This window comes from Zalophus californianus, chromosome 4 (genome assembly GCF_009762305.2).
Source record: "Zalophus californianus isolate mZalCal1 chromosome 4, mZalCal1.pri.v2, whole genome shotgun sequence".
Lineage (NCBI taxonomy): Eukaryota > Metazoa > Chordata > Mammalia > Carnivora > Otariidae > Zalophus > Zalophus californianus.
Window position 1 is genome coordinate 171824019 of NC_045598.1, and position 25612 is coordinate 171849630.

Below are 25612 nucleotides of genomic sequence, written 5' to 3' on the forward strand. Positions count from 1 at the left end.
AAAGAGGCAACCCACAGAATGGGAGAACATATTTACAGATGACACTACAGATAAAGGGCTGGTATCCAAGATCTATAAAGAACTTCTCAAACTCAACACCCAAAAAACAAATAATCAAGTCAAAAAGTGGGCAGAAGATATGAAAAGACACTTCTCTGAAGAAGACATACAAATGGCTCACAGACACGTGAAAAAATGTTCATCATCATTAGCCATCAGGGAAATTCAAATCAAAACCACATTGAGATACCACCTTACACCAGTTAGAATGGCAAAAATGGACAGGGAAAGAAACAACAAATGTTGGAGAGGTTGTGGAGAAAGGGGAACCCTCATACACTGTTGGTGGGAGTGCAAGTTGGTACAGCCACTTTGGAAAACAGTGTGGAGGTTCCTCAAAAATTTAAAAATAGAGCTACCCTATGACCCAGCAATTGCACTCCTGGGTATTTACCCCAAAGACACAGATGTAGTGAAAAGAAGGGCCCTATGCACTCCAATGTTCATAGCAGCGATGTCCGCAGTAGCCAAACTGTGGAAAGAGCCGAGATGCCCTTCAGCAGATGAATGGATAAAGAAGATGTGGTCCATATATACAATGGAGTATTACTCAGCCATCAGAAAGGATGAATACCCAACTTGTATATCAACATGGATGGAACTGGAGGAGATGATGCTAAGTGAAATAAGTCAAGCAGAGAAAGTCAATTATCATATGGTTTCACTTATTTGTGGAACATAAGGAATACCATGGAGGACACTAGGAGAAGGAAGGGAAAAATTGGTGGGGGGGGAGTTGGAGGGAGAGACGAACCATGAGAGACTATGGACTCTGAGAAACAAACTGAGGGTTCTAGAGGGGAGGGGTAGGTGGGGGGATGGGTTAGCCTGGTGATGGGTATTAAGGAGGGCACGTACTGCATGGAGCACTGGGTGTTGTACGAAAACAATGGATCATGGATCACCACATCAAAAACTAATGATGTATTGTATGGTGACTAAGATAATTAATAAAATTTAAAAAAATTCGTGAGATTGTGGGGTTTCAGAACATACAAAAACACTTAGATTTAAATTGTATAAAATTGATAACTTCACACTACTAAATAATCATGCCATCATTTATTTTTTTAAAAGACTTATTTTAGAGAGAGATCAGAGGTGAGAGGCAGAGGGAGAGGGAGAGAGAATCTCAAACAGACTCCCCACTCAGTGTGGAGCCCAACGCGGGGCTTTGATCCCATGACCCTGAAATCATGACCTTGGCCTAAATCAAGATTTCGATGCTCGACCGACTGAGCAACCCAGGTGCTCCTCATGCCATCATTTATAAAGAATATTATTATGTTTATTTTAGTTAAATAGTAGCATTATTGACAAGGTTAACTACAAATTTCACTGTGACCTACAGATTTTTAAAAATATACTTTTATACTAAATGATTCACAAAGATTTTACTTTATTTTCTTTCCTAAATATATAGTTCTGTAGTTTTCTCTGCTTTTCTGGTTTCTGCTCATATCACCTTTTCCTGACTATGGTGAATTCTAACCCACTTTTGATAATCTACATAACATTATTTTCTCAGAACTGGTTCATTACCTCGTTCATCTGAACAGTTGCTGGGTCACAAAGAGGGTCCACGGGACTCGATCACATTATTGGACGCTAAAGAATTACTAAAATTCTTTACGTCAGATGGGTTACCAATTGGAGATCTTCAGCCTTTACAGATCCAAAAGGGGTAAGTTGTAAACTTAAAATTGCCAGTTAATTTTTTAAAAATCATTTTAAACCACATTGCATCTCATTTCCTTAGTTAATCGATGCCCTACGCTGCTTGGGCAAAATTGACACGTTTGATCCCGGTGTTTATCAGCTGGACTTAATCCTCACAGTCTGCCATAGCTGAATGTCCTGTAATTTTGTGTTATTGACTATGAGGAAAACAATGGTGAGGATAAACAAGAGCAACCTCAGTTTATTCCCTACAGAAGTCAGTAGCTTCTGCTTTGTATACAAAGGACAGTGCTATTTAAGGAAAAATTACAATTTGGCTTGCACATTTTTAAAATTCCTTTTCTACATTATTCTCCAGTCTTGATTTTGCCATTACCTGTCATGACATTGTCATGTCATGCCTAATATTAGCAAAAAGCACAGCCTTACAACTGAAGAGAACGGAAAAGTTTAATAAAAATGCTTTTGAAACTATAATATTACTGAGTACTCAGTGTCTGTATGAATAGTTTACTGCTAATTTGACTTCCAAGACAACTTCCACTAAGTTACTAGTTAATAAATACCAGATGTTGCTGAAGTTGACTTAATTACAGGTAAAACTGTGATGTCAGTTACTTGTGAGATTTGAATCATTTGATCACTATCCCATCTTAATTGTTAATCCATTATTTTGAAGACCTCCCAGAGAACCTTAAAAATTATAGATCACTTTAATCTACAAAACTTGTTTTGGCAAATATTGATTTTAAAGGTATACTTTGGAAGGGATTTATTTGAAGGTAGTTATATATCAAAAATAATCCTGGGCATATTGCCTTCATGTGAATGTTCACTAGAGAGAGAGAGAAGGAGCAACTTTGAAAGCTTGAGGACCTTAATTATGGGTTTTAATGACTTAATGATCTTAATGACATAAAAGTTGTGTAATTTTTCTTTCTTCATAGCTTTGAGAGATTGATAATCTTTTTTAGGGGAATCAAGACAGTGAAGAAGTATATACACATTTTTCATCTATTTAGCTATCAGATTATTGTCCTTCCAGATCGTTAAGTGTGAATTGACAAAGTTGAACAGATTTACCAAAACTGAATTATATACGTTGTACTCTTTTTGAACAGAGTGTCTTTCTAGATGCAATGTTAGGAGATACAGTTGTAGGGGAGATACTATTTTTTCTGTGATTTATAGGTATTTTATTTAGGGAAATTTGATACAGTTCCTTCGTGTTAGTAAAGAATGACATCATTACCCAATAATCTTCTATCAACATTGAAGTTGAAGAATGAGCTTTCCTAACAATGAATCAAGAACCTGTGGGCTCTTATTAAAACGTCTACCTATGTAAGGAGCTATTGAAATGTTAAAGAAAGTGCAGGTATGACTCCAGTGTGTATACCAAAGAAATATTAAACATTGACAAAATACATATTAATTAAAATGTTTCCTTTAGAAAGAATAGGTTGTGAGTAAATCTGAAGAAAAATACATAAATTTGCTGAGGGTGTTGAAGTAAGAAATGGAAGACAGCCAGGTAAGGGAAAGAAGTGAAATGCTAGGTGCCTAAATCATTTTATATTAGGAAATTATTCACTTTAATAGTGAGTCATCAAAATACTGGGGTCATTGCAATTAATGTGTTATTTTTTGTGAAACACTTCAAATGGATGCATTAGAATATAAATTCTGTTTTCTAAGGTCCATACTTAGCATATGCCTTACATTTTAATGTAATAATTTCAAATGCTTACTATAGTACCCTCAGTAATTTTCAGTGGCAAGTGGGCAGTTTTCATTATTAAAGCCATAGGGCGAAAAATGTGAGAGCACACTTAACTCATGGAATTATACTATCTACTTGCCTTTCTATATACCATTTCCAAGTCTTCTGAGTTCAGGCCCCTGGTATTTCATTCTATTAACTATGTAAAAGCACCATTGCATTTTTCTCCCATTCCCATCTGACCTGTTCTGAACTTCAGGAACATGATCCAGTGCATTAAAACAGTGCCTCTCAACTCAGGAAGAGAAAGGTGAGGGTTGGGGGGAGTGGACACCTCTTAGAATTAGCAGGAGAGCTTAACCTAATTACAGTGACCTTTTTCTTCCTGAGATTTTGATATACCCCTGCAGGTCTGGGTAAGGAAGGGGTTGAGCATGAATATTTTATGTAAGCTCACCATATGATCAGTTCTCACATACCTGCTGATTGGAAACCTACTTCAAAAGCATAACTGAAGTCAGCAGTCTCCATATCCTTTGATATTTAATAGGTTGCTAACTCTTAGATTAGGTGTCAAGATGCCTACATTCCCAGGCAAAGAAAAATCTGGATCCTTCATGTGTTACAGTAGGAAGTAAATACTTTTGTTACCAAAAGATTTGAATTGACTAATTATTTCCCTGCAAAAAAGAACTTAACTAAATGTGTGAACATTAGTTCACTACACCAAGAAAAAGAATCCTTCAGGAATAATGCTGCTTCTTGAATTTCCACTACAAATCATTTTTCATTCTTGATTTATCCATTTCTCAGAATAGCTTTGTGAAATAAATAACATCATAACTTCAGAAACTTGAGGCACAGAAAATGTAAGTGACACAGAACCCACTTAGGCTTAACCTTGTTTGATTTCCTTCTTATGCTTTCTGATGTTACATAATTTTTATCCCATATAAGATTCACTTACAGAGAAGGAAGTCAGATTTCATTTTTCAGATGCTTTCTTGAACTTTGTCTTTTTCACTAAATAAACTTTAAATACAAATGAAAAACTTCTTGTTTTAGGGAAAAGACTTTTATTCTGACACCGGAACTTAGTCCTCGGAAACTTCAGGGCTTACCTTTTGAAAAAGCCTCAGTGTGTCATTATCATGGGATTGAGTAAGTTTTTATTTATACTTTACTCTTCTGCATGTTGCTGGTGAAGCTTTTCTTTTGTGAGTGTGAAGAGTATCTGTAATAAAATGATGAAGATATAAAGCCAAAGAGAAAGTATATCAGAAAATCTCAGAAAACAAAGCAGTGTGTACACAAATAAGAATTTGTCTTCTATTGTAAAAAAAAAAAAAAAAAAGTCATTTGATGGTTGATCAGTTTTGCAGCATTTAAATATTCTATTATTAATTACCAGATTTTTTTAAAAGTTAATAAATTTTTATTTAAGGAATTTTACTTGTGATTCCTTCCGCTTCTTCCAATCACCATAGTTCCTCCAAAGTCAGAATCATAATCTTCACGATAGCCCTTTTAAAAAGAACTTGTTCAATCCACAGTTGTCACTGTCAGTCCTACATAACAGGAACATAAAGTAAGGTTCCATTTCCAGAGATGATCATGTAAACTGAAGCCAGCCTCCCTCTATTAAATCTATTGTATTACAAGTTGCATGGTTATTAGCAGGAGTGATTTAGCAAAAGACATTTGCAAGAGTAGAGATCTAGGCATGCACTGTTCAATATACTAGCCGTGTATGGTCAGATTAGAATTTGAAATATGACTATTACCAAATCACATATGGCTTTTGTTACATTTATACTGGACAGTGCTGATCTAGCCAATGGAAATAGAACAGGGTTGATAAAATGTTCCCAATAGTCTGAATGCTAGTAAAGTAGCAGAAAGAAAGAAAACCTAGTGGGAAAATTTTTTATGGTCATGTCCACAGCAAATGAGAAACTGCATTCTCAAAGCCTTGGTAATGACCATAATTACCAGATGTTTTAATCAAAATTTTTTTCATCCCTATGTTACAAATGTGTATTTATACTACTGGTTACATTAATATTCCCTGGTCACTAATTACATTGTAATTACTCAGAAACTATTAGATGAAATGTGTTCCCATTTGTAATATGTTAATTATTTGTAAATTTTTCTAGAATTTTAATTGACCAGTTTGAATAAAATTTCAAAGAATTCTCTTGTATAAAGGGGTTAGCAGGTTCTGAGGTTATGTGCACATCTACCATTTTCACAAGGATGAGAAATTCAATGATGGTGATAAAATATTTTATGATAAATTTTCAAGACCTTGATGATTCATTTTGTAAACTGTTTTGCCTGAAACATCCTATTTTGATTGGCTTGTGAACTTAATCTTTATTTCATGTAAACTTTAAAAATACGGATAGTCATTCACTCAACAAAGGACAATTATTTCTGCCCTTAAGAAGCATATACTATTATAGGGGAGAAAGAAAACACATAATTTTAGTAGAGTATAAATAGTGTTAAAATACAGATATCTGCCTGGTGGATGGAAGAATTAAATGCCAGGAACTATTTGAGATTGTTTCAAAGAGGAAATCTGAACTAACTTTGAAAGAATGAATAGAGTGTACCTGGCAGGAAAGGCAATGTCTGGGGGAGGAACAAAGTACAGAGTTACAGATTCTAGGAAGATAAACTACATTTCTATTGTTTTATTTTTCATTTTTTATTTTTTAATTTTTTAAAGATTTTATTTTATTTTATTTTATTTATTTGAGAGAGAGAGAGCTCGCATGAGCAGAGGGGAGGGGCAGAGGGAGAAGCAGACTCCTGCCCCTGGGCTCAATCCCAGGACCCTGGAATCATGACCTGAGCTGAAGGTTGATGCTTAACCGACTGAGCCACCCAGGTGCCCCTAGATTTTTATTTTTGAAGAAGAGTGATAAACATATTGTACTTTAATAAGACCAAGTCACGAAGTCATGAAGGTCACTAGTGACATGGGAGGGAGATTGATCTTTATTTTTGAGGAGTAAAAAACCTTTATTTTTAAACCATGAAATTATATGCTTGGGTTTGTGCCATTGAAAGAAATCTCATGGGCTTTTGATAAATTGAGTGTAAGTATTTCAAGCAGATGTTGAAGGACTAAAATGCTATCAAGGCAGTCAAAAATAGGAAAGAGAATACAAACTAATAGCTATCTAAAGAACCTTAGACCAGCTAGATGTTGGAGATGAGAAAGGAGATGACAAGAATTTCTTTAGGGTGTCTAACTTGGGCATATTGGATAGATGGTGGTACAATTGAGAAAATATGGAAGGTATGGAAGGCCACCCAACAAGTCATCCTAGGAATGTTTAGTTTCTTTGCTGTGTTTAAATACGATTTATTTCATTTAAAGAGTTTGTGTATAAGTTTGACACTAGAGGCAAAATATTCGGTTATTTTATTTTCAAGCATCAGAATTAAATTCCCCATTAAAGTCAGATGCAAGACTTTAAAAGATACCTGCTATCACTGCTTTTTTCTTTTTTACTCATTGTGCTGAATGTTTCTGTTTTAATCATTGCTTTGGTAGTCAGTTAAAATAAGGAAAACTAGAGAGCCTAAAAGAGTTAATAAACTCTTTAAAAGAGTATTGAAAAGGAGACCATAGAAGTATTTTTTTTTCTTTTTTGTTTTGCAGAGAAGAGACCTGAAAGATTATTAGAAGTAGTAAACTTGAAAAGTGACCAGTGATAAAATACATATAAAAAGCCTAGGCGCCTGGGTGGCTCAGTTGGTTAAGCGACTGCCTTCGGCTCAGGCCATGATCCTGGAGTCCCGGGATCGAGTCCCGCATCGGGCTCCCTGCTCAGCAGGGAGTCTGCTTCTCCCTCTGACCCACTTCCCTCTCGTGCTCTCTATCTCTCATTCTCTCTCTCTCTCAAATAAATAAATAAAATCTTTAAAAAAGAAAAGCCTAGATTACCTCTAAACCAGCCATTTCCAATTTTAAACACTCTGAGAAAAGATCTCATTCAAAATAGCAATAAAACCATAAATATTAGAAGTATTTTTGCAAGAACTGTAGAATGGAAAAAATTGCAAATAACCTAAATTAAGAGACATAAAAACGACGTTGATTACTTGGCAGAAACATGTCTTGTTTCCCCAGGGGAAACAAGATTCCATATTCCAAAGGCATTAGTTCTTTTGGAAGAAATATAAATATTTAATATAATTTTTAACAACTTTGAACCTTTGGGTGAAATAATTCTATAATTTATCTGGTAAAGAAGCCTCCTTCTTTTTACTTAAAGAATGAGATTAATTTTATCATATAACCAGAAAATTTTATTATAAAGCTATTGTAATTACAGTATAGTACTGAAACAAAATAGGAAATCCAAGGAAAAAAGCAAATATACATAGGAATTTGATCTAAGAGAGGAAAAATTTCAAATCAGAGGGCAAAAGATGAAATATTCAGTAGATAGTAGTGAGAATATGATTAAATATGCAAATAAAAATAAATTAATTTAAAATGATTCTTAGTTCACACCAAATATCAAAATAAATCGCAGATATATTCAGAATTAAAAGTGAAAAACTGTGAAAGGAAAGGACTAGCATAAAATTTAGGGGAAAATCTGTTCTAAGTGTAGGGAAGACTTTTTTATTCATTCTACCTGAGGAAGAAACCAAAAAAGAAAAGAATGATAGATTTGTCCTAGTTTTAAAACAGCAATGTCAATAATCAACAGAAGCAAAAGAAATCCTTAAACTAAGGATTAAGCTGAGGAAAATATTTTTTAACATAAATTTTAAGGTGTTTTCTTTTATAATTAAAGAATGCTGGGGCGCCTGGGTCGCTCAGTGTGTTAAGCATCTGACTCTTGATTTCGGCTCTGGTCATGGTCTCAGACTCATGAGATTGAGCCCAGCGTCAGCTCCACAGTCAGCACCGGAGTCCGCTTGAGATCGCTCTCTGCTCCTTCCCCTGCTCACATGCCCTCCTTGCTTCCTCTCTCTCAAACAAATAAGTAAATAAAATAAATCTTAAAAAAAAAGATTGCTTACAAATCAGTAAGAAAAAAAATATGGAAAAGCTGGCAAAATCTGGAACCATTTGCTTACCAAAGAGGAAATACAAATGACTGATACACATCACAAGTTGTTTTTATCAACTTTTTAAAATTTGCTTTTTATTTTGCATTCTTTTTTTTTAAATAATCAGCAGATATTGAGTCTGTTTTTTTTAATTTTTTTAAGATTTTATTTATTTATTTGAGAGAGAGAATGAGAGATAAAGAGCGCGAGAGGGAAGAGGGTCAGAGGGAGAAGCAGACTCCCCGCTGAGCAGGGAGCCTGATGTGGGACTCGATCCCGGGACTCCAGGATTATGACCTGAGCTGAAGGCAGTCGCTTAACCAACTGAGCCACCCAGGCGCCCTATTTTGCATTCTTAATGTAAATTGAAACAACAGTGAGGATACTTTTCACTTATGAAGTCATGTTAGTGGTGAAGGAATATGAATGAGTAAGCCAGCTCATAGAAATATAAGTTGCTACAACCTGCCTGGAGGGCTATTCATTAATTTACCAAAACCCACACAAATGTTTATAACATCAGATTGATTAATTTATCTTGATAAAAAAAAAAGTGGTATACACTGAAAGCTATTATGTAAGGGTGTTTTCCATAATGTTATTTAAAATAAGAAACATTGTAAATGTCTAACTGTAGGGGCTTGGTTAAATACATTATAGTACATCCATAAATTTCTGTACAGTCACCAAAATGGCTAAAATTGAAGACTGATAAATAGTGACAAGTACATGGAACAGTTAGAACTGAGTACCTTGCTTGTGGAAGTATGAAATGATATCTCTACTCCAGAAAAGGATCTGGAAGGTTCTTATAAAACTAACCATACTCAGATCCTATGGTTCAGCAGTTCCAATACTAGGCATTTTCCTAAGAGAAATGAAAACACAACTCCACAGGAAGATTTGAACAAGATCATACGGAGCAGTTTTATCCATAATAGCCCCAAACTGCAAACAGCCTAGGGGTACGTCAACAGAGTAGATAAATAAACTCGTATGTGTATCCAAAGCAATACTCCTCAGCAATAACAAGGAATTACATACAATAATATTACACTTCTGTCCGTGTGTGGAAAAACAGTTGAAGTAAGAATTGGAAGACTTTAAAATGAGCAATAGCAACTACCTACCCCTATAAACAAATAAATCTTTCAGTGATTCCGTTTTCTTTACTCTAAATTTATGCTCCTTAACCTGGGGGCATTGAGATCAAACTAAGAAGGTTGTAGGAGGTGAGCACAGTGAATCCAGGAACATGCTTTTTTCAGGAAGATTTGGGCATATCGGGCATATCTATGTTCAACAGAGATAATCTACTTGGAACAAAATTCTAGTAGGATGTCAAAGTAATTATGAAGCTGACAGGAGAGTTCTCTCTTCCTCATGTTGCTATAAGTCTTTGGAATCCTTGAGCTCTTCCAATACCCAGACATAAAGAATATTTGGAAAAAATATATATAGACTGCTCAAGTACAAATCAGTATTTTCTTAAGACAAAATGAAATATCTCCACTGTTGGCTTGTTTTGTTTTTTCACGTATTTTATCCTGGAGTGTTAGGTACCATTGATTGTAAGATGCAGTGTTTTTTTTAACAACAAATTAAACTCTGCTGTCAAACTGTGATGGGTGACCACACCAGCCTTCTGTTGGTTTCACATTTGTTTCATCTATTCCAAGAGATTTGGCAGGTGGAGAACCTGCCTTCATTGACATTAGTGTGTGCTAGGAAGTATCTTGCCTATTATGTAGTTTACCAAACAAAAATAGCTTCATCTTCTTGAAGATATTTTTCTTTCTTTGGATGCATAAAGCATTTGGTTATTGTTTTGCAAGAAAATATGGAAGTATGGTCATTCATCCAACTATGGATATTGACTTCACTGATATCAAATACGTACCCTGCCTCTCTGTTTCTGTTCCTTTATTATTTACAAAGTACTTTTTGTTTCAGTGCCAGATCATAGTATAATCATTTGAAGACATTTTAAATGGCAAAGTCAACAGGCACAGTACACATAATTCAGTTGAAGGAATGACGTTACAAACAGCTGTGATCAAGAGATACTAAAACTGGAAGGAAAATATCTGCATGTTAGATTCAAAATCTCAGAGTAGAAAAATCTATTCATTTGGAATCAGACTGTATCTTTTTTTCTCAAAAAATTTTCTGTAGGCTTATCAGGCATTACATTGCCTCTTGCCTAGAACCTTAACATTCATGGTACTTGATTTATTTTGGATTCTGTCAGTTGCCCAGGAGAGAAATAGGACTCATCAGTAATCCTTAGAGTTACTGCTGGTTTTTAATGAACTGTGTTTTATTAAATAACAGACTAGAGCAAGAATGTTACAGAACTGGGAGATCTAGGTTCTAGTTACTGTTTTTTCACTACTTAACATTCTGACTTAGGAGCTCTGTGTTCTCCCCTGTTAAATTGAACTGCTGGGTTAGATCGGAGATTTTTCACTCCTAGCTATGCTTTAGAATCACCTAGACAGCTTTTTAAATAATGTGCATACTATAAGATTTGCTGTGGTAGAAAATAAACCTGCTAATAATAATAACAATAACAACAGCAGCATGCATTTATAAACTGCTTTGCTTGCATGTTCTAGGCACCGCTTCTGAGTGCCTACGTGTACCCAAGGAACACGTAAGGAATCCTCACAGTAGCTCTTGGAAATGACTGCTACGAATCTCATTTTGCAGAGGAGGCCAGCAGAAGCATAGATAAAGTTAAGTAATTTGGACAAGTTCAAACAGCTCCTCAGTGGTGGAGCCAGATTTAAGTCCAGGGATTCCAGCTCTTAGAAATCAAATATGAAAATGTCACAAGGGAAAGACAAGTCCCTAAAACTTCCACCAGGCACTCAGATATTAGGGTAATGATACGCTCCTTGGGAGTTGAACTAAAAACTTTTGGACCCAAAGTGCTGATTTTAAGGAGCATTTTAGATTTTTACAAGCCAAGAGGACAGCTAACAGAGAAAGGGTTTAATTTTGATAGTCCTCCCATCACATTTGCAAAGCTGTTTCTGTTTCCCTGATGCAGCTATAGCCGAGGAGAAGGTGAAGAGTTGTCCAAGGTCACATATCTCATAGGTGATTTTCCTGAGATGCTTCTTTGTTGTACTTAACAACATGGGATTTCTTTAAGTCCAGAAGCATTCACTGAGCTAACATCTTGATTCCATGGGTCAGATTTAGGTAGAAACCAGATACACAGGGACAGCCGAAGTGTTTGAAGAAAAATCCGTCAATCAGCAGTAAGGGGGGAAGGGAGTTTCACAGAAAAATTCAAAATGTTCTGATCTGTGTTTGGTGAGCCAGTTAGAATATACCTTCATACCCTTTTCATCCTTTTGTTGAAAATAAACTTGCCCTTTCTAACAGAAGTCAGCATTTCACATTGTTACATATCAGCCATACTGAGGAATCAGAGGTTGGTAGGGATTTAAGAGTATTAAAACAACGCTATTATTTTGAAAATAAGCCAGAAGATTAACTTAATCTGTTGCCCAGAAATAGTCAAAGAAGAATCAGATTGTACTTCCTTTTGCCATGTCTAGCAGGCTAGAAAAAAACTGAACTTGTGAGGGAAGTCGGCCATTCACTCAACCCTCCAACAATTATTAGGAAGTTAAGTAAGAGGTTTTCAAGTAAGTGTTTTGCTGTTTCCTCATTGGCAGGGACATGCTGTTTCCTCACTGGCAGGGAAAAGCCTGTTGCTGTCGTGGAGCCTGTGATTTTGATGGTCTTTCTCTTGTTTAGATATTGCTTGGATGACCGAAAAGCATTAGAAAGAGATGGGGGATTTTCTGAACTTCAGTCTCGTCTTATCCGTTACGAAACCCAAACAACCTGCACCAGAGAAAGTTTTCCGGGACCCACTGTGTTGAGCCCTCTTCCATCACCTGCTGTCTTGTCGGAGCCTGGAAGTGTCCCTGATGGAGAAGCCTTACAAAGCGAGCTCCGAACTGAAGTATCTCGATTGAAAAGGAGATCAAAAGATCTGAATTGCCTTTATCCGCAAAAAAGGTGATCTGTTAAGTGCATAAAAATAGTCTCTTGACAGAAAGCGTGTTAGTCCCTATTCTTTTTTTTTTCAAATTAGTCTTTCCTATTTTTAAGTAGCTTTCTGCATAGATCATAGACTAATTCCTTTGTATCAGGAATTTTGTTTTTATTGTGAGCAGTTATGATTATGCTTATAAGTTATAAAAAGAAATGACTTAGGAGGTGTCTGGGTGGCTCAGCCGTTGAACGTCTGCCTTCGGCTCAGGTCATGATCCCGGGGTCCTGGGATCGAGCCCCGCGTCGGGCTCCCTGCTCGGCGGGAAGTCTGCTTCTCCCTCTCCCACTCCCCCTGCTTGTGTTCCCTCTCTCGCTGTGTCTCTGTCAAATAAATAAAATCTTTTTAAAAATAAAAAGAAAAAAGAAATGACTTAGAAGAAACACAATTTCTTGCTTTCTGTGCTAATATACAGTCCATTAGCATGATGGATTGTCAAGTTGTTAAGCCATGGAACACTAGCGATCTGATCCAATAGATTAAGTAGAGGAGCTGCTTTATCGAAGAGGGTGTTTCTTGCTATAGCTCTTCCTGCCTTCTCGCACTGCTTTCTGCCTGCCCTGGCCCCTTAAACACTGTATCTGTAACCTATAACTTTAAAAACTACCTAATATTATATGGAACTTTTCCAGATCCTTTTTTTGCTAGCTGAGTAAAACGTCCATATACTGGAACAAAAGTTTTCATAAATACTCTCATTTCCATTGAATTTATATGTCTTTAGGATCTTTGTCAAATTTAGGTCTTTAGCATCTAAAGCATCTTAAATTCTTATTGTTATGTAAATCTTTCAAAAAGTATAAAATATTACAGTGAGACTTTTAAATCTTTTTTTTGAGCAGTTAAAAATATTAGAATACTATTTACCTGGTATGGAATAACTAAATTATTTTTATGGGGACTTTATAAATTCATGGTACCTTTTTAAATGTGATAAAGCTAAAAAGCAAATCCGTTAACATTTCTGATACTGTATTTTGTAACAATGTTTCTTGTTTGTGACTTGCGACTAATAAAAAGACATGTGTTCCAGAAAAGAAAGTACAGTGTGGCCTGTGGGTTAGCAGAATTGAAGGATATGAGACCCTATCTTGTAAAGGGAAATTTAAACATTTTCGAAAGATTGGACCTTGAGCCCATTTTGTACTTTTATTTGTATTTAGCACGTATTTATTTTGCCCAGGTATTTGCATGCGTACAATAAGTATAGGTTGCGATGTCTTTATCAAAATTATCTTCATAAAAAAGTATAAGTACTTAAAAGATGATTATGAAATTTACACATTTCACCACCTAGAGTGCCAGAGCTGATTTATGTGAGAAATTACAAATTGATGGGGAGGGCGACAGTGATAACTGCTTGTTGCTTTTCCTAATTAGCTGAAATTCTAGTTATTCCTTGCTTTGTATGTTTTAGTCACTCATTTGAAGACCTAAGAGAGCAACTTTATAGTATGATGTCACATCACTTATTTAAAGCAGTAGTAGCAAGAAATTTTGTTTGCTTTTCATGGGTTTATGTTTCAGTGGATATGGTTGTCACATTTGGGACAGAAAAATGGACCTCGTTGTTGATTCACTTAATCTGTGTTTTTGATGTATTTCTCCACAATAGACTTGTGAAGTCTGAAAGTTCAGATTCTCTTCTTTCTCAAACAAGTGGCAATACTAATCATCATCATCATGCAGTGACATCCAGAAAACCCCGAGCAGAGCGATCATTATCTGTGACTTGTCCCTCAGTTCCAGTTCTAAGCTATGAAACTCCAAAAGTCACTACAAAGGCCAGTTCAGGTCAAAAAAATGTGCATGGATCAAAAACATCACGGCAAATTAAGGAATCAAGATCACAGAAACACACACGGGTAAAGATTTATTTCCTGTCTCTTAGTTCTACATGAGAAGAAATTCCTTTATTTGGTTCATTTAAAATGTATGTCTAAAATTTTATGAGTGAAATGAAATGGTATCTATAATGTACTTTAAAACAATCCAATGTAAGGGGCGCCTGGGTGGCCCAGTTGGTTAAGCGACTGCCTTCGGCTCAGGTCATGATCCTGGAGTCCTGGGATAGAGTCCCACATTGGGCTCCGTGCTTAGCGGGGAGTCTGCTTCTCCCTCTGACCCTCCCCCCTCTTGTGCTCTCTTTCTCTCTCTCATTCTCTCAAATAAATAAAATCCTAAAAAATAAAAAAATTAAAAATTAAAAAAAAAATCCAATGTAAGAAGGATAATGGGTAAGTGAGCAGAGGTATAAATGAAACAAAATTAGCCACAAATTGATCCTCATCGAAACTGGTTGATCTATCAAGATAAGGATTTGTTATAAAATGTTCTCTCTACTTTTCAGTGTTTGAAATTTTCCATAATAAAAAATACACCCCCTTGTCTGTCCCTAATGTGTATAGCTTTTACACCCAGATTTTGATTCAGAACTCATTTGAATTCCTCTTAAAGATATTCCAGTCATGGGGCGCCTGGTGGCTCAGTCGTTAGGCGTCTGCCTTCGGCTTAGGTCATGATCCCAGGGTCCTGGGATCAAGCTCCGCATCGGGCTCCCTGCTCAGTGGGAAGCCTGCTTCTCTCTCTCCCACTCCCCCTGCTTGTGTTCCCTCTCTCACTGTGTCTCTCTCTCTGTCAGATAAATAAATAAAATCTTAAAAAAAAAAAAAAAGATATTCCAGTCGTTTCTTCCTAACAAATTATCTGATGACATGTATGGCCATGTAAATGTTCCAGATCTCTTTTTTCCAGTTGTTTTATCTTAATGGACTTATCTGTCTTTCACATAGTTCCATGATTGTGCAATTTACAGAACTGAATTCTAAAAATTAAATAATATGTTTGTACCTTTTCCAAGAAATATTAGTCATATGTTATGTTCTATTCAAGATACTGAAAGAAGTAGTTACGGAAACCCTGAAGAAACACAGCATTACTGAAGCCCATGGGTGTTTCACTGCATGCAGCCAACGTCTCTTTGAGATCTCCAAGTTCTATCTGAAGGTACGGTGTCTTCTCTACTAACAGCAAAATTGAAGTCGTTCTGATGTTCCTCTTTGACATAAAGTAATATTTAGTGAGTATTTTTTACAGTGATAGCTTATAACTTGTTGCCAGATATTTTTGAAGGGAGATAGAAAAATTGGAGCAAAAATATTTTATATCTGACTTGTTTGATTTTTGTCTTCATATGTAGAAAACTACATTTTAACTGGTATCCTCAGTATTTCCCTGACAAGTCTTTGACTTAAGTTGATAATAAGCTTCAAAACATGTTTATTTTATTTTTTTAAAGCTTTTTTAAATGTATTCATTTAGAGAGAGAGACAGACAGAGCACAAGCAGGGGGTAGAGGCAGAGTTCTCCCTCTGAGCAGACTCCCCGCTGAGCCAGGAACCTGACATGGGACTCCATCCCAGGACCTGGAGATCATGACCTGAGCCGAAGGCAAATGTCCAACCATCTGAGCCACCCAGGCACCCCTCAAAGCATGTTTAGTTAGTAATTTTAGTATATAGTAAAAAGGCAACTGGAATAGGTATCAGAATACCCCATTTCTAATTTTGGTTCCATTATCGGCTAGTTATGACACACTGGACAGATCAGCCATTCAGATGATGCATCTATAAAACTTAGATGGTGTTAGAGTATCTCCAGTGAAGCGTTTTTGACTCAATCACAGTCTTGTGTGGGCTCCTGGTTAAAACTACAGATTGATCACATGCATTCAATTCACCTTCTTTTTAAAATCTCTCAAGAAAGATGGTATTAAAGTACAAAAACAAAGAAAAGAAGAGAGAAAAAAAATGTTTAGTCTCTTGTTGAACAAGACAAAGCCCACAGAAGTGTGGTATCACAGAGTTAAAGAAGTTCAAACCTAAATGCCTACCCAGTGGAGTGCCAGTGAGAATCAAATCACATCAAGGGACAGTCTCCGAGGTGCTTAGGATTTGAAGATACCGGGTATCATAGAAAGCAGGGGTGTGTGTCAGGTGGAAGATAGGGGAATTGAATAAAGATCTACAAAGTGAACTGGGGAGCCCTCAACGTCCCCTACAAGGCCTTCTCCCACAGGGGTGACTATGAGGTATACTGAACGTACTTCTCTTCCCCCACCTCCGTGACAGTGCAGGAAATAGTCTCTGGAGAAAAAAGAATTAAAGGCCACAAGGGAAAAACCAACTGGCCTCCTAATAACTCTGCCTTGTAAAGCCACCAGACAGAGCTTCCACTAAGATTTATATCTCATTTTTACATATGATTGGACTGCCAAGGATTAGCAGACTTTTGCGACTTTTCCAAAAAAGAGATGCCAAAACATAAAGGAATGAAGGGAACTCTTAAGTGGCAGAAAGCTATAGAAGACTTCATAAAAACTATAATTCTCTGAGAAAGAAGATAATTGCATCCATAAAGCTGGAACAGGATGCTGTTTCCAGAAACTGTAGAGAACATGAAAGCTCCTCGAAATTAAAAACATGATAAAATCAATCCAATAGAGAGGCTGAATAGTTGAGATTAAGAAGGTTACCAGAAATTAGATGACAAAAACATGAAACATAGGATCAGAAAATGGGAGGACTAAATCCAGAAGATCCAATATGCTAATAATAGAAGTTTTAAAAATAGAGAATAAAGGAGAGCAAACTATCAAAAATCTAACAGAGTTTTTTAGAACTGAAGAATACACTTGTGCACACACCCTCCCCAAGCACACAGCTTGTGCATCCCAGTGAATGACAGTTCTACAACAAGCTACCTCATTGTGGAATTCCATACCTCCTGGAATAGAGAACACTTCTTAAAAGCTTCCCAGAAAGAAAGGTTGCATATAAAGAACTGAGAATCAGAATGGCATTGGACTTCTCCACATTAAGTAATGTTGTATGCTAGAAGACAGTAGAAAAGTACCTTCCAATCTGAGGGAAACGGATTTACCTAGTATGTTATACCTGGTCACAAATTCAATCAGGTGTGAGGAGTCGGTAGAGATATTTTAGATGGTGAAGGTCTAAAAAAAAACTGTCATTTGTATACCCTTTGGAAGCAACTGCAAGAGGATGAAGTTCAGCAGAACAGGGACTGAGTCAAGAAATAAGAACTAACGCAGGGAGCAGTTAGACTAACTCAGAGCAGGCTGTGGGAGAAAGATCACCAGGGGAAAAAATAAGAATAATAATGAAAATCAGATTTTTTGTAAAACTGAACCAAGAGGTTACCCAGTGTATTTGAGTATTTGAAACAACTTTGCTATTTGTACATTTAATCAATCGATTGCAGCATTTGGCAGGGGGACTCAGAATTACATACATGGCAAACTAAACAAATATAATTTAACTACAGGTTAAACAAAATGTGAGAAGATAATTATAATAACATTGCTTAGCTCAGGACTGAACTGTATGTACATAGGTATAATAATGCAGACACTGACTATTTACTGATCAAAACTAGTGCAACAGGGCGCCTGGGTGGCTCAGTTGGTTGGGCAACTGCCTTCGGCTCGGGTCATGATCCTGGAGTCCCGGGATCGAGTCCCGCATCGGGATTCCCTGCTCAGCAGGAAGTCTGCTTCTCCCTCTGACCCTCCCCCCTCTCTTGCTATCTCTATCTCATCCTCTCTCTCAAATAAATAAATAAAGTCTTTAAAAAAAAAAAAACTGGTGCAACAGTTACTGAGAAGAGGGAGGTGGCCGGATTTCAGAGACCCGAATCCACTACCTTTGTAACTGGTTGTTACGTTGTCTAAATCATTGCCTAAATTTGTCTAAATCATTTGTCTAAAATTGCCAAATCAAAAAGTAGCAGCATAAGGGTATTATTTAGAAACATGAAGATATAAATAAGGGAACCAGCTGAAAAAACTGAAAGTGGTTTTCTCTCCTCTGGGAAGTATAACTCAGAGGGACAGCAGAGGACTGCTTTTTTTAAATACAATTAGATTTTTTTTTAATTTACTTTGTAATCTAATTTGATATAATCATATTTTTTAAAAGTCAGAGATTTCAGTTTCCTTTCCTATGTGATTCCCTCTTTGTTATGGAGTAAAATAACCAAAAAGAAGAGAGAGAAAAGATATTTTATCTGAAAAATAAATATAAATGCTGTATATTCATTTCTTGCGTACCAAAGCATTCATGGATACTCATAATCAAGGATGGGACTTAGATTTGGTTAGTGCTGCTGGGAATATGCTGGGAATATGAGGTTAAAATCACCACCAACTGGGTGGCTCAGTTGGTTAAGCTCTGTCTTCGGCCCAGAACATGATCCTGGGGTCCTGGGCTCTGCTTCTTCCTCTCCCTCTGCCACCCCCCTGCTTGTGCTCTCTCTTTCAAATAAATAAAATCTTAAAAAAAAAAAAAAGGAATGACAGAAATTTATGTACGTGTTTTGTTGTTAGAGTATCTTGATATTTAGGGATAAAGCTAAATTATAATACTTTGATTTTTTTTTTGTAGTATTTCCTGTGTCACATTGATACTTGTAGAATGATATAGGATAATGTCAGGTTTATTTAATAATGACTTGTTCTCTGTAATTTAATGTACATCTTGTGAAACGCTTTATTTTGTTATTTTTAGGATCTTAAAACTTCAAGGGGTCTATTTGAAGAAATGAAGAAAGCAGCAAACAACAATGCTGTACAGGTAGATAACTTACTCCTAAGAAACTACATTCAATTAACTTGCTATTTTATTTCGGGGTAGCTACAATGCTGTCATTTTTGCTGTGCAAGAACTCTCTTTAAAATACTTAATAATAGACTAATGCAAACAGAGCATTTAGGAGTACTTAATAGGCTGCTGTTAACAAAAGGGTTTCTAAAGAAGATGTTAAGAAAGAAAAACTTCTTTTAAATAATCCAGAGAGCTGGAAAAATTAATCCATTTTGAATAGTTGTTTTCAAAGTTTGTTTTAATTTCTTTCTAGTGACCCTTTGAAAACAATTGGGGAAAAAGGTGAGAGAACAGAGCAGAATCTTTACTGTGTTCAGTGAGGACAGTTACTGTACTCTGCAGTAGAAATCCAGCTTCAGTTTTATTTTCTTCAGTTAGAAAATAAAATGTGTTTTGAAGATAAAATGTGTTTTAAGATTTTGACATATAACTTTCTATTTTAAATTTTCTACCATACTGTTTTAAAGTTTTAAGTGTATCTTTTTCTGTCCCTTGTGTTTTCAGTAGAAATAAACCATAATCATATTTTTTCTCCTTCTAGGTGATTGAATGGGTATTAGAAAAGACAAGCAAGAAATAACACAGAATCTTTCTCTTTGGACAATTATAAATTGGGCAGAGCTATTATTTGCTACTTCCTTAGTTTGAAAATTATAAACAAATTTCAAACTTTATTCAAAGAATGGATATTACATCTCTAAGGAATTTCATAAATATCCAGTATTTATATAGTCTTGAGGATGCTCAGTTAATGTGTTCTTTAACTGTATACTTATTTTATAGTTTCACTATATTTTAATTTTTAAGGTTAATAATTTTATATACATTTTTGAATTTTTACTCTTTGTTATTTAATAATTTCCAATAAATTGAAAATGTTATTTCTTTTCTTCTTGGTAAATGTCTTTGTTGGCAGGCCTGTTTAAATTACTGAATTTCCAGTAAGGTATTGCCAGTGGCTTTTCTCACATGACCCAACAGCATGTTTAATTGGACGATTCCTGGTTTAGAAAATATTGGTAAAAAAATTCATACAGGTAGCTGTCTTCCCTTACCCCTGCCCCAGAGCCACTGCTGTTGGAGCTATCAGTGTTTATTTGGGATTAAAAACGAAGAAAGGGCAGAAATTGTGAAAATAAGATAGAGTAAAAATGACTAAGTAGAGACTGCCCACCTTTCCCATGGTATAAAATCTGGGAAATGCAGAAAATACGAAACAGAGTAAAAAAAAATTCCAATATTGCCTCACTATATGTAACCACTGTTAATATATTTTTTAAAGATTTTATTTATTCATTAGAGAGAGAGAGAGCAAGCATGAGCTGGGGGGGGGAGAAAAGAAGGAAGGGGAGAAGCAGGCTCCCCACTGAGCAGGGAGCCCGACTTAGGCTGGATCCCAGGACCCTTGAGATCAACATCTGAGCTGAAGGCAGACGCTTAACCGACTGAGCCACCCAGGCGCCCCACCACTGTTGATATTTTAAAAATATATATGTATTCCTCATATCAGTGAGATCATATGATACATGTCTTTCTCTGATTGACTTATTTCACTCAGCATAATACCCTCAAAATCTTAATCTCAGGAAACAAACTGAGGGTTGCTGGAGTGGTGGGGGGTGGAAGGGATGGGGTGGCTGGGTGACAGACATTGGAGAGGGTATGTGCTATGGTGAGCGCTGTGAATTGTGTAAGACTGTTGAATCGCAGATCGGTACTTCTGAAACAAATAGTACATTATATGTTAAAAAAAAAAAAGAAGATAGTAGGAAGGGAAAAATGAAGGGGGGGAAATTGGAGGGGGAGACGAACCATGAGAGACTACGGACTCTGAGAAACAAACTGAGGGTTGTAGAGGGGAGGGGTTGGGGGGATGGGTTAGCCTGGTGATGGGTATTAAAGAGGGCACGTTCTGCGTGGAGCACTGGGTGTTATATGCGAACAATGAATCATGGCACACTACATCAAAAACTAATGATGATGGTGATTAACATAACATAATTTTTAAAAAAGTAAAAAAAAATATATGTAATTATTTTTAGAATATTTTTAAAGTGGGGGTCATTCATATGTGTGTATGTGTGTTCATATGCATATATGTATTAATTTAGAGCCTGCTTTTCACTTAAAAATGTATCATGAATTTTATATCATGTATCATTTTAATTACTGCATAATAGCAGGGAACCACAGTTTGTTTAACCAATTCCCTTTATTGGATTGGTTTTTATTGGATCACTTGTTCCCTATTATAAATAAAACTATAATGAATCTTCTTAATACATCACTGATTATTTCCTTAGTATAACTTTTTAGGAGTGGAATTCGTGGGTCTTAAGATTGATGGTAATATTTCCAAATTGCCCTTTTGAGAAATGAGTTTGGATACAGACCAGCAGAGTCCCTGTTTCCTTTTTTTGATGACTGAAAATAGTGATGATGAGCATTTTATTTAGAATATATAAAGAACCTTTACAGTTTAATAATAAGACATTACCTAAGGGTTTTTTTTTTTAATAGGCAAGGAGTTGAGAAAACATTTCACAAAAGAAGATACAGGAATGGCAATAAACATATGAAAAGACGTTCAGTATCATCAGTCATCAAGGGAAGGCAAATTAAAACCATAATGAGATGCCACTAAACACCCACTAGAATGGATACAAGTTTAAAACTGATGATACCATGGTGACTATGTGGAAATCTCATGCATTGCTGATGGGAAAGGAAAATGCTATAATATTTTGGAAAATATTTGACTTTCTTATAAAATTCAACTTAACACTTAGCATATGACTCAGCCATTCCCCTGTTTACCCAAGGTAAATTAAAACCTATATCATACAAAAACTTGAACCTAAATACTTATACCAGCTTAATTTTTTTTAAATTTGTTATTTAAATTCCATTTAGTTAACATACACTGTATTATTAGTTTCAGGAGTAGAATTTAGTGATCGATTAGTTGCATATAACACCCAGTGCTCATTACATCAACTACCCTCCTTAATGCCCATCACCCAATTACCCCATCCCCCTACCCACCTCCCCTCCAGCAACCCTGTTTGTTACCTATAGTTAAGAGTCTCTTACAGTTTGCCTGCCTCTCTATTTTCATCTTATTTTATTTTTCCTTCCCTTGCCCTATGTTCATGTTTTGTTTCTTAAATTCCACATATGAGTGAAATGATATATTTTTCTCTGACTGACTTGTTTTGCTTAGCATAATACCCTCTAGTTCCATCCAAGTCCTTGCAAATGGCAAGATTTCATGCTTTTTGATGGCTGAGTAATATTCCATTGTATATGTATACCACATCTTCTTTATCTATTCATCTGTCAGTGGACATCTTGGCTCTTCCTGTATTTTGGCTATTGTGGACATTGCTGCTATAAACACTGGGGTGCATGTGCCACTTTGAATCACTATGTCTATATCTTTTGGATAAATACCTAGTGTAATTCCTGGGTCATAAGGTAGCTCTATTTTTAGCTTTTTGAGGAACCTCCATACTGTTTTCCACAGTGACTGTACCAGTTTGCATTCCCACCAACAGGGTAAGAGGGTTCCCCTTTCTCTGCATCCTCGCCAAGACCTATTATTTCCTGACTTATTAATAAGCCATTCTGACTGCTGTGAGGTGGTATCTCATTGTGGTTTTGATTTGTATTTCCCTGATGCCAAGTGATGTTGAGCATTTTTTCATGTTCTGTTGGCCATTTGTGTGTCTTCTTGGGAAAAATGTCTGTTAATGTCTTTTGTCCATTTCTTGATTGGATTATTTGTTTTTGGGGTGTTGAGTTTGATAAGTTCTTTATAGATTTTGGACACTAGTCCTTTATCTGATAAGTCATTTGCAAATATCTTCTCTCGTTCTGTAGGTTGCCTTTTAGTTTTGTCAGCAGTTTCCTTTGCTGTGCAAAACCTTTTTATCCTGGCGAAGTCCCAATAGTTCATTTTTGCTTTTGTTTCCCTTGCCTTTGGAGTTGTGTCTAGCAAGAAGTTGTTGCAGCTGAGGTCAGACAGGTTGCTGCCTTCATTCTTCTCTAGGATTTTGATGGATTCCTGTCTCACATTTAGGTCTTTCATCCATTTTGAGTTTACTTTTCTGTATGGTGTAAGAAAGTCATCCAGTTTCATTCTTCTGAATGTGGCTGTCCAATTTTCCCAACACCATTTGTGGAAGAGATTGTCTTTTTTCCATTGGATATTCTTTCCTGCTTTGTCGAATATTAGTTGACCGTAGAGTTGAGGGTTGATTTCTGGGCTCTCTATTCTGTTCCACTGATCTATATGTCTGTTTTTGTGCCAGTACCATACTGTCTTGATGATTACAGCTTTGTAATACAGCTTGAAGTCCAGAATTGTGATGCTTCCAACTTTGGTTTTCTCTTTCAACATTACTTTGGCTGTTCAGGGTCTTTTCTGGTTCCATACAAATTTTATGATTGTTTGTTCCAGCTCTGTGAAAAATGCTGGTGTTATTTTGATAGGAGTTGCATTGTTACAGTCTTTGGTTTAAAATCTAGTTTGATACAAGAATGGCTATTCCAGCTTTCTTTTGATGTCCATTAGCATGATAAATGGTTCTCCACCCCCTCACTTTCAATCTGGAGGTGTCTTTAGGTCTAAATGAGTCTCTTTTGTAAGCAGCATATGGATGGGTCTTGTTTTTTATCCATTCTGATACCCTGTGCCTTTTGTTTGGAGCATTTAGTCCATTTACATTCAGAGTAAGTATTGATAGATATGAATTTAGTGCCTTTGAATTGCCTGTAAAGTCACTGTTCCTGTAGATTGTCTTTGTTCCTTTCTTGCCTTTGTTATTTTTGGGCTGTCTCTCCACTCAAAGGATACCCTTTAATATTTCTTGCAAGGTTGGTTTAATGTTCACAAATTCCTTTAGTTTTTCTTTGTCCTAAAAACTCTTTACTCTTCTATTCTGAATGACAGCCTTGCTGGATAAAGTATTCTTGGCTGCATATTTTTCCCATTTAGCATGTTGGATATATCATGCCAGTCCTTTCTGACCTGCCAGGTCTCTGTGGACAGGTCTGTTGCCAGCCTTATGTGTCTACCCTTATAGGTTAAGGACCTCTTGTCCCAAGCTGTTTTCAGGATTTTGTCTTTATCTTTGAAATTTGCAAGATTCACTATTATATGTCAAGGTGTTTACCTATTTTTATTGATTTTGAGGGGGGGGTTCTCTGTGCCTCCTGGACTTGAATGCCTGTTTCCTTCCCCAAATTAGGGAAGTTCTGAGCTATAATTTGTTTAAGTAAACCTTCTGCCCCTTTCTCCTGCTCCTCATCTTTTGGGATCCCTATTATATGGATATTATTTCGCTTTATGGAATTGCTGTGTTCTCTCAGTCACCTTTAATGATCTAATAGTTTTCTTTCTCTCTTCTGCTTCGTTCATCCTTGTTTTATTATAACGTTTACATGGGACTACATGTCAGTAATACCATTTTTAATTTAGGTGTGACTAGATTTTAGTTCTTTTATTTCTATAGTAAGGGGTTGTCTAGTGTCTTCTATGCTTTTTTAAGCCCAGCTAGTATCTTTATAATCATTGTTTTAAATTCTAGTTCTGACATCTTACTTATAACCATGTTGATTATATACCTGGCAGTGAGTACTACCTCCTGTTCTTTCTTTTGGGGTGCGTTTCTCTGTCTTGTCATTATGTCCAGAAAAGAAAAGAGAGAGAAAAGACAAAAACTAACAACAACAACAACAAAAAAAAACAAACCAGAAGAAACAAAACAAAAAACTAAATCCTCGGTGTGTTTTGGTCTGTTTGTTAAAAGAAACTAGATCTCAAAATAAGAAAGAAAGAGAAACTTGTATAATTATATATTATATAATAATATATATCAACTTATTAAACATATACTATATATAATAATGTTAATATATAATGTATATATAATAAAATAAAAATAACATGTAATAGTAATACAATGATGGAAATATATATAACGTATAAAAATTAAAATAAAAAATAATAAAAATGAATTTAAAAAATAAGAAAATAACTGAAAAAAATAATACTGAAAGACCAAAGAATAAAAGTACAAAGAATGCTACCTAACTGTTTTCCCCAGGACCTGAAGCTTTGCAGCCCTCTACGATCAGTAAAGTTGGTGAGAGCCAGCTGTCCTTGCTGGTCCTCCGGAGGACGACTGTTGGTGGACTTGCCCTAGTGCAAATGCACCTCCAGTGTGTAGGGAGGCAGGGATCAGTGTAACCAGCTCCGGACTCCACTAGGTGGCGCTGTTTTGCTCCCTGAAGGCTTTCAGC

At 36.1% G+C, this 25612-nt stretch overlaps 1 protein-coding gene and 1 non-coding gene across 6 annotated transcripts in view; one reads left to right on the top strand and one right to left on the bottom strand.

The window, feature by feature from the left end:
* The window catches only part of LOC113935318 (MDM2 binding protein), an 84115-nt gene extending 63952 nt beyond the window's left edge, over window positions 1–20163 (top strand). For 4 of the 5 annotated variants that reach the window (XM_027617130.2, XM_027617150.2, XM_027617158.2 and 1 more), the window contains 7 exons: window positions 1589–1744; window positions 4529–4624; window positions 12323–12589; window positions 14239–14488; window positions 15516–15629; window positions 19211–19276; window positions 19848–20163. In XM_027617130.2, coding sequence (XP_027472931.1) covers window positions 1589–1744; window positions 4529–4624; window positions 12323–12589; window positions 14239–14488; window positions 15516–15629; window positions 19211–19276; window positions 19848–19886 — 988 coding nt within the window. In that variant the 3' untranslated portion in view covers window positions 19887–20163. The remainder of the gene's footprint in view (window positions 1–1588; window positions 1745–4528; window positions 4625–12322; window positions 12590–14238; window positions 14489–15515; window positions 15630–19210; window positions 19277–19847) is intronic. The other variant, XM_027617140.2, reaches the window with a different exon arrangement.
* Window positions 5324–5448, bottom strand: LOC113917674. The gene has a single exon (XR_003518321.1). It is a non-coding gene; the product is annotated as a small nucleolar RNA SNORA32 (small nucleolar RNA).
* Window positions 20164–25612: the final 5449 nt, after the last annotated feature.